The sequence below is a fragment of the Muscardinus avellanarius genome (genome assembly GCF_963383645.1).
Source record: "Muscardinus avellanarius genome assembly, chromosome: 3".
In the NCBI taxonomy this organism is placed as follows: Eukaryota; Metazoa; Chordata; class Mammalia; order Rodentia; family Gliridae; genus Muscardinus; species Muscardinus avellanarius.
Window position 1 is genome coordinate 35,487,416 of NC_137788.1, and position 10,049 is coordinate 35,497,464.

The window sequence follows — 10,049 nt, forward strand, 5'->3', positions numbered from 1 at the left end:
ACAAAATTAATGTCTGTCTTTGTCTCTGTAGCACTTGGTAAATGTTTCTAACACAGCACTATATTATATGACAGTTTTAGGTTCAAGTGTCTATTGCCTTTATTAGACTGTGAGGTGCCCAGAGGCAGGGATGGGGTCCTGAGCATCTGTCTCTGTCAGGCCAACTACAGTGCTCAGCATGTAATAGTCAGGGACATGAGCAGGAGAGACGCGTCCTCCTGCAGTACGTGAGCAGGTGCCTCATGATGAAGCCCAGATGGTGCGGCACACGCTCAGGGCCTGTGGAGCGAGGAGTCAGCCACTGACAGATCTGCACAGTAATGATAATAGCTGTGACACAGGGACTGACAGACAAACCTCTAGACAGAACCGCCGCTCTCAAGGAGCTCCATGTGCAGGCAGAGGGAGCGGCCGTGCAGAGCGGCGGCCCTGAGCAGGTGTGCCCAGGAGGGAGGGCCCAGTCTGCCAGGAGACGGGACCAGAAAATAGTTATTAAAATTATTTGCCCAGCCGGGCGTGGTGGCTCATGCTTGTAATCCCAGAATTTGGGAGGCTGAAACAGGAGGATTGCGCAGGTTCAAAGCCAGCCTCAGCTACTTAGTGAGGCCCTTTGCAACTCAGTGATACCCTGTTTCAAAAATAAAGAATAAAGCCGGGCGTGGCGGCGCACGCTTGTAATCCCTGCGCTTGGGAGGCGGAGACAGGAGGATCGCGCAGGTTCGAAGCCAGCCGCACTGGCTTAAGAGACCCTGTTTCCAAAAATAAAAAAATAGGTCTGGGAGTGTAGCCCGGATATAGAAGGGCTTCCAGAAACCCCAGTACCACCTAAAAAAAGAATAAAAATAGGGCTGGGGGTGTCGCTCAGAGGTAGAATGCCCCTGGGTTCTATCCCCAGTACTGTAAAATAAAATAAATAAAATTAAAAAATCATTTGCCTATTTTTACTGGCTTTTTAAAAAGTTGTTGTTTTAAGGGTTCTTTAAATAATATGGATGCTACACTCTTATTATATATATAATTTTAACTTTTTTTTTTTTCAGTACTAGGGATGGAACCCGAGGGCATTCTACCTCCAGGCTACACCCCCAGTCCTATTTTTTATTCTTTATTTTGAAACAGGGTCTCACTGAATTGTAAAGGGCCTCACTAAGTAGTAGCTGAGGTTGGCCATGAACCATGATCCTCCTGTCTCAGCCTCCCAAATGCAGTGATTACAAGCATGCACCACCATGCCCGACAAGTTCATTTTTATATATGGTGTGAGGCCTGGGTCTAACTTCATTCTTTTGCATGTGGATATCCAGTTTTCCCAGTACCATTTGCTGAGGAGACTTTTTTCTCCATTGAATGGTCTTGGAACCCTTGTCAACAATTATTTGACTTGGCTGGGGATGCAGATCAATGGTAGAGCACCTAGTATGTTTTTTGGTGGTACTGGGGATGGAACCCTTCTACCTCCGGGCTACACTCCCAGACCTATTTTATATTTTTTTAAATTTGGAAACAGGGTCTCTTAAGCCAGCGAGGCTGACTTCGAACTTGTGCCATCCCCTGTCTCCGCCTCCCAAGCGCAGAGATTACGAATGTGCGCCACCACGCCCAGCTAATTTATTCTTTTTTTTTCTTTATTCTTTTTTTTGGGTCTGGGGATGGAACCCAGGGGCATTCGACCTCCAAGCTACACCCCCTGCCCTAGTTTTTTTTTTTTTTTTTTTTTTTAAACCAGGTCTCACTGAGTTGCAGGGCCTCACTAAGTAGCTGAGGCTGTCCGTGAACTGCGATCCTCTGGTCTTGGCCTCCCGAATGCTGAGATTACAAGCATGCGCCACCACGCCCGGCTTAGAGGCCCTGGTTTTAATCTTTAGCACTAAGGAAAAAATTGATTGACTATATGTGCAAAGGTTTATATCTGACCTCTTGAACTTTTTCTTTTCTTCTTTTTTTTTTTTTTTCTTTTATTGTGGTTCTAGAGATTGAACCCAGGGCCATCCTACTCCCAAGGCACACCCCTAGCCTATATATTTGAAACAAGGTCTTGCTAGATTGCTGAGAGTCTCATGACTTTCCAAGGCTATCTTTGAACCTGTTATTTTCCTGTCTTGGCCTCCCAAGTGCTGGTATTACAGGTGTGTATCACCGTAACTGGCTAAACATTTTTTTGTTTGTACTGGGGATGGAACCAGTGGGCATTTGACCTCCAAGCTACACCCCTAGTCCTGTTTTTTAGTTTTTTTATTATTATTATTTGCAGGTCTAGGGATGAAACCCAGGGACATTTGACCTCCAAGCTACATCCCCTGCCCTATTTCTTATTCTTTATTTTGAAACAGGGTCTCACTAAGTTGTGGAGGGCCTCATTAAGTAGCTGAGGCCGTGAGTCAACAACGGTGATCCTCCAGTCTCCGGTCTCAGCCTCCCGAATGCTGGGATTACAGGCATGAGCCATCACGCCCAGCTAGTCTTTATGTTTTTTGAAACAGGGTCTCACTGAGTTGCTGCGAATGACTTCGCTAAGTAGCTAAGGTGGGTCTCTACCTCCTTAATGCTAGGATTACAAGCTTGCGCCACCATGCTCAGACATTTTCTTTTCTTTTTTTTTTTCTGGACATTTTCTTTAAAAAAAAATCCAAGTTGAGCCGGGCGTGGTGGCGCACGCTTGTAATCCCAGCATTCGGGAGGCTGAGACCGGACCATCGCGGTTCGCGGACAGCCTCAGCTACTTAGTGAGGCCCTCTACAACTTAGTGAGACCCTGTTTCAAAATAAAGAATAAAAAATAGGGCAGGGGGTGTAGCCCGGAGATCAAATGCTTCTGGGTTCCATCCCCAGACCTGCAAAAAAAAAAAAAAAAAAAAATCCAAGTTCTCAATCCCACTCCACTGATTTATAGATTTATCTTGATGCTAGGCCACATTCTCTTGAGTGCTATGTCTTTGTAGTAAGTTTTGTTTGTTTGATTGTTTGCTTTTTTGCGGTTCTGGGGATGGGACCCAGGGGCATTCTACCTCTGAGTGACACCTCCAGCCCTATTTTTTATTCTAGATTTTGAAACAGGTTCTCACTGAGTTGCAAAGGGCCTCACTAAGTAGCAGAGGCTGTCCGCGAACCTCGATCCTTCTTCTGTCTTAGCTTTCCAAATGCTGGGATTATAAGTGTGTGCCACCATGCCTGGGTTTTTTCCATTTGTTTAGATCTTTAATTTCTTTCAACAAACTTTTATAGTTGTCATTGTATAAATCTTGTACTTCTTTCTTTGAATTTATTCCTAAGTATATTAATCTTTTTGATGCTATCATAAATGAAATTGTGTTCTTAATTTTATTTTCAGGTTTTGTTGCTAGTGTAACAAATAATACCTTAGTAGGGATAATTGATAAGGAGTAAACAGTTTTAGCAGTTAGGTTAGACCCTATTATAGATGTCTTTTGGGATCTCAGAGGATCAGTTCCAGCATCACCCAAGGTCACTAAAGTTCATGGATGATCAAGTCCCTTATGTAAAGTGGCAGAATGTTTGCAAGGAATGTACTCACATCCTCCATTAAGTCATCTTTAAGTTACTTATAACACTTAATGCAATGTAAATATTATATAAATAATCGTTACACTGTACTGTTTAGGAATCGTGACAAGGAAAATTTTCTGTAGATGTTCAGTACAGATGCAGTTTTTTTCTGAATAATTTTGGTGTTTGGCTGGTTGAATATTCATATAAAGAGTCCACAGATACAGAGAGCCAACTGTATATGGAAACAGATTTAAAGAAGACAGTGAATGCATAGGCTGTGTCCATGAAAAAGTGACTAAGTGTGTGTGTGTGTGTGTGTGTGTGTGTGTGTGTGGTACTGGGGATGGAACCCAGGGGCATTCTACCTTCGAGCTACACCCTCAGCCCTGTTTTTTATTCTTTATTTTGAAACAGGGTCTCACTGAGTTGCAGGCAGATCCTCCTGTCTCAGCTTACCAAATGCAGGGATTACAAGTGTGCACCACCACTGCTAAAAAGTGACTAATCTTATGGACCCTTTATTTCGTCATCAAAAAAGCAGAAATAACTATCCTTGTCTTGATGGCATGAAGTGTAAATGAATTGATAAAAGAAAGGGTGCTTAGCCCATGGTAGATGAGCGACTAATTCATTCTCTCTCTCTCTCTCTCTCTCTCTCTCTCTCTCTCTCTCTCTCTCTCTCTCTCTCTCTCTCTCTCTCCTTGCCTTAAAATTTCTGTTCCTTCATTAATTACCAAGTAAGGCCCATATTAAGGCCTCTGTGCCAGGAACCAATCCCTAACCCCTACCTCTGCTGAAAAGCCTAGAGCACTCCAGTGCCTCTAACGTGATCCCAGCATCTGTTGCCAGATGCCAGACCTCCTGGTGCCAGGTGTCTCACTGCTCACCTGTGTTCACTAATACTTGGAGCAAGTCAGGGCTACCTTGTCCCCACTCGCTGCGGCCTCTCCTGTTCCTCCTGTGCCTGCTCGTGCGCCCTGCCCCAGCTGACACTGCCTGCCCACTGAACCACACACCTGTCACCTGCCGCTTGGATGTTTGCGCATTGGCTTCCAACCCACTAGTTCTGTTCAGCATCTGTGATCCAGTTATAATTACTGGTCATGCCATGCTTGGGAAGTTACTGATCAGTCTTACATGCCACTAAGGCCTGAGCCTGTCGGCCTTTTGTGAAGACTTTAGAGGATTTCCACTACTTTTGTGACAGTGATGTGAAACTTGGGGAAACCATCTCTTTGTTCAATTTTTGCTAAAAAGAATGCTCAGACTGGGCATACGCATATCAGATCTGCAGAGCAAACCTACTAGGAACCCCTGCTCAGATCTGTCAACTTATATGCAAATATAAAGCAAATGCTGAATAATTATAAAGGCATAAGCGACTCAAGCAGAAAATAAAGAATTTAGAATTCAGAAGGAATGCTTTGCCAGAAAGTAATAGAAATATGGTTCATTCTTTTCATGATTAAATTCATATAGCTAATATAAGAAATTTCCTCTGCTCAAAAGGAAGGAGGAGCCGGGCGTGGTGGTGCACGCTTGTAATCCCAGCGCTTGGGAGGCTAAGGCAGGAGGATCGCACAGGTTCGAAGCCAGCCTCAGCTACTTAGTGAGGCTCTCAGCAACTAAGTGAGGCCCTGTTTCCAAATAAAGTATAAAATAGGTCTGGGAGTACAGCCCGAAGGTAGAAAAGCCCCTGGGTTCCACCCCAGTACCACAAAAAAAAAAAAAAAAAAAAAAGAAGAAGGAGAAGAAGGAGGAAGAGGAGGAGGAAGAGGAGAATATCCACCAGTGCTCCCTCCTTTCAGTTCCCACAGTAGTTTGCATAGACTTCTTTCTTTTTTCTTTTTCTTTTTCTTTTCTTTTTTTTTTTTTTCAGGGCTGGGGATGGAACCCAGGGGCATTCAACCTCCGAGCTATACCCCCTGCCCTATTTTTTATTCTTTATTTTTTGAGACAGGGTCTTACTGAGTTGCGGAGGGCCTCGCTAAGTAGCTGAGGCTGTCTGCGAACCACAATCCTCCAGTCTCAGACTCCCGAATGCTGGGATTACCAGCATGCGTCACCACGCCCGACTGACTTCTTTTAATGTGCTCTGCTGTATTTATCTTTTCCGGATCTCCCCCCACCCACACTTGGGATTTCTATAAAGTATGTTCAGTTATGCTCTGTAAACACTGATGGACATCTGCCCTGCGAACAACTCAGTGTGAGAGTTAGGGAATGAAAAGGAAGTGAGTTGGCCCTGGACCCTGCCTCATCAGCACCCTCCGGGTGATGGGAAATGCCAGATTAACCATTTTTTGGAACCAACTGATTAGAACCTTAGTATATTATTTTAGCCCCTTCTCTGTGTTTCTGAAATATGTTATTATCTCATTTTGAAAAAAGAAGAGTGGCAGTCGGGGGTAAGATAGTCAATAGTATTAAAATCTGAGGAAGCCAGGCATACTGGCACACACCTGTAATCCCAGTCCTTGGGAGGCTGAGACAGGAGGATCACAGACTTGAGGCTAGCCTCAGCTACTTAATGAGACCATCTTTCAAAATAAAAAATAAAATAGGCTTGGGGTGAAGGTCAGAGGTAAAATGCCCCTGGGTTCAATCCCTAGTAACACACAAGCACACGCACCTGAGGGAAATAAAGTCCATTGGCCATTTGATAAGAAGTGAGCATCTCCTCAGAGAAATTGAAGGGGACAGAATGAGCAAGTTCAGAGAGAGCTGGTGCTTTTTTGAGATAGGGAGGCCGATGGCAGGGACAGGAGACCGAGTCTTCTCTAACCACTTCTCTGGCTCTTCGTCTTTCTTTTCTTTTTTGTGTGTGCTCTTATTGGTGCATTACAGTCTCACGTCATAATGTACATCACGTTGACAATGTCTTTGTCCTCTTAAAGGAAAAGCTGTTTTTTTGGCAAGAGACAAGCATCACCTCTCAGACATCTGCCATCTGGTCCGCCATGACGTGCCCTACCTGTTCCAGAAGTACGTGGAGGAGTCACACGGGAAGGACATCCGGGTGGTTGTGGTGGGGGGCCAGGTGATCGGCTCCATGCTCCGCTGCTCCACGGATGGACGGATGCAGAGCAATTGCTCTCTCGGTAAGACCCCAGTGCAACAAGGGGCTGTCGGTCGCGGGAGGGCCCAGGATACTTCACTGGGCTTTTGGACCTACTCGATATGCCGAGTAAGTGCATATCAGTCCCTATCACCTCGTCAGACCCTCTGCTGGGAGCCAGGATCTCACAGAGAAGAGGAGAAGTGAGCCTCTTCCAGGAGAGGGTGTAAGACTGTGAGTGCTGTGACAGGCCAGGGCGGGGGCATCAAGACACTGAAGTTCGATCCCCATACTGTAAGTATTAGGACTTGGCCGTCAGGGTTAAACAAAGGATTTCCATGAAAGATAAGCATTTGAGAAAAACTCCCAAAGGGGTAAAGGATGAATTAAAGGTGTAAGACAGGAGGCAGGGAGATGAGTTTGGAATCTGTTGCAGCAGCTCAGGCCAGGAATACCAAGCGTCAGCTGGGCCTGATGTCATGGCGCGGGTTCGAAGCCAGCCGCGCGCGCTGGCTCAGGAGACCCTGTTTCCAAATAAAAATGTAAAAATAGGTCTGGGAGTGTAGCCCGGAGGTAGAAGGGCTTCCAGGAACCCCAGTACCACCAAAAAAAAAAAAAAGAAAGAAAGAAAGAAAGAAAGAAGAAAAAGAAAATACAGCAAACTCATTATCCTACCACTCAGAGACAATCGTGATTAACAGTTTGTTGTCATTCTTTCTAATTGCTTTTTCAGTATAGTATAGTATGGTCATATTGTGCCATTTTAATCCTTCTAAGCCTTTTCCTGTGAAATTACAAACTCTCCACGAGCATTATTATTAATAGTTGTAAAATACGCTGTTTTCTACTATTGTGGGATATTTAGATTATATTTTTAGATTATTATATTATATTTAGATTATATTACTCCCAGTGTGACACTGGGGATTGAACCCAGGGGCATTCTACCTCCAAGCTATGCCCCCAGCCCTATTTTATTTTTATTTTTATTTTATTTTCAGTACTGGGGATGGAGCCTAGGGTTATTCTACCTCCATGCTACACCCCAGCCCTATTTTTAAAAATTATTCTTTATTTTGAAACAGGGTCTCCCTAAGTTGCAGAGGACCTCACTAAGTAGCTGAAGCTGTCTACGAACCTTCAATCCTCCTGTCTCAGCCTCCCTAGTACTGGGATTACAAGTGTGTGCCATCCCACTTGGCTTTATTTTATTTTTATTTTGAAACAGAGTCTCACTAGATGGATGAGAGTCTCAATACTTTCCGAAGCTATTCTTGAATTTGCAATCTTTTTTTTTTTTTTTTTTTTTGGTGGTACTGGGGTTCCTGGAAGCCCTTCTACCTCCAGGCTACACTCCCAGATGTATTTTTTACTTTTTTTTTTTTTTTGGAAACAGGGTCTCCTAAGCCAGCACGCGCGGCTGGCTTTGAACCTGCGTGATCCTCCTGTCTCTGCCTCCCAAGCGCGGGGATTACAAGTGTGCGCCACCACGCCCGGCTCTCGGATTTGTAATCTTTCTATCTCAGCCTCCCAAGTACTGGGATTACAAGCATGTACCATCATGCCTGGTTTAGATTATAATTTTATTCAGTCAATAAATATTTGCTGAATACCCCCTATGTACCATGCACTGTAATTTCCCAGTAGTTTCAATAATAGTGCCATCAGCCTCTTTGTGCATAAAATATTTTTCCATGCATAAAACTGTTTCCTTGGTGGTGGAATGGCTGAGTAAAAGGATAGCTGCATTTTTAAGACTCTAGATAAGAAAAGATGACCATATTGTTTTTCTGAAGGTATTCTGATTTCCATATGGACCTTTTGTGATGTGTGACGTGTGCTGGTACCTGTCTGGCTGTCCCAGCCAGTGGTCCCTTCCCTTCCTTTTTTTTTTCCTTTTCCTTTTTTTTTCTTTTCTTTTATTCTTGTCCCTTCCTTCTTTTCTTTTCTTTCTTTCTTTCTGTCTTTCTTCCTTCCTTTTTTTCCTTCCTTCCTTCCTTCCTTCTTCAGAATGGAACCCAGGGGCATTCTACCTCTGAGTTACACCCCCAGCCCTATTTTTTATTCCTTTTTTTTTTTTTGGCAATACTGGAGATGGAACCCAGGAGCATTCTATTCTCCGAATATCACCCCTAGCCCTATTTGTTTATTCATTATTTTGAAACAGGGTCTCACTGAGTTGCAAAGGGTCTCACTAAGTAGCTGAGGCTGTCCGTGAACCAGGATCCTCCTGTCTCAGCCTCCCAAATGCTGGGATTCCAAGTGTGCGCCACCACGCCTGGCTCCTTCCCTTCCTTGAAGGGCCATTGCTCTCATCTGTCGGTATTCATTGCACCTTTACATCACTGTGCTTTCCCCGCAGGTGGTGTGGGTGTCATGTGCCCACTGACGGAACAAGGCAAGCAGCTGGCGATTCAGGTGTCTAACATCCTGGGCATGGACTTCTGTGGCATTGATCTTCTCATCATGAACGACGGCTCCTTTATGGTGTGTGAGGCGAACGCCAACGTTGGCTTCCAAGCCTTCGACCAGGCGTGCAACTTAGATGTGGGTGGGATCATCGCAGACTATACCATGTCCCTGCTGCCAAACAGGCAGGCTGGGCAGATGGCTGTCCTCCCAGGACTGCCGGGTCCCAGGGAGAAGAAAGAGCCAGATGGCTGTGCTTCAGCTCAGGGAGTTGCCGAGAGCGTCTACACCATCAACAACGGGTCTACCTCTAGTGAGAGCGAGCCCGAGTTGGGGGAGGTCCGGGATTCCTCAGCAAACACAGTGGGGGGACCTGCCCCCCATGCTGCCCGAGCCTGGCTCCAGCATTAACAGCGGGATTGCTTCAGAATTAAGGCTTAAGTGAGTTCCTGGTTTTTTGGCAGCATTTAAACCAAATCCTACTGCTTCCCTAGTAGTTTCAAGTGAATAAAATCTGGACTAATGTGAATTCATTTGCACAGACACTAGAAATTCCATCTGGGCACTCAGCGTTCTTTCTAACGACGATTTAAGCAAATGGCCTAGCTTCGTGGTTTTTACAAAGACTAAGAGAAAAACGCTCACCCAAAACAACATCCCGACTGATGGACTGGAGACCAGCGTCTGCTGTGAGCACTCGGATTTCATAGTGGACTTTCAAGCACTGACTCTAAGCTGCTGCGTCCATCAGCTGTAGAGAACATGGACTTAGAATGTCTCTTGGAAACACTGTACAGCCGTGAATTGAAGGCACGCGCAGACAGGGAGGAAGCGCGTGTGTGATGCTTGAAGAAGGCATGGGTCAGATACCATCGGAGGACCGGTCTCTGCTCAGCCTCAGCCACCGTATTAACCGTATTTCTCTGACACTCAGGATCTGGTGTTTTAGGGAGCTTCCCCGTTTGCATTCTCAATGATGCACTTGGCAGAAAGTGAATTGGAGCGTTCCTTGACCTCGCTGGTTGGCTATGTCCTGCTTTGTAACCGGGGCTCTCTACAAATTGCCTTGCCACTCC

The 10,049-nt window shown here is 45.2% G+C and overlaps 1 protein-coding gene across 1 annotated transcript in view; it reads left to right on the forward strand.

The window, feature by feature from the left end:
- The window catches only part of RIMKLA (ribosomal modification protein rimK like family member A), a gene marked incomplete at both ends in the record, with an annotated part of 36,581 nt that extends 27,197 nt beyond the window's left edge, over nt 1-9,384 (forward strand). Inside the window, 2 exons of the mRNA XM_080690612.1 lie at nt 6,404-6,607; nt 8,927-9,384. Coding sequence (XP_080546738.1) covers nt 6,404-6,607; nt 8,927-9,384 — 662 coding nt within the window. The remainder of the gene's footprint in view (nt 1-6,403; nt 6,608-8,926) is intronic.
- Nucleotides 9,385-10,049: the final 665 nt, after the last annotated feature.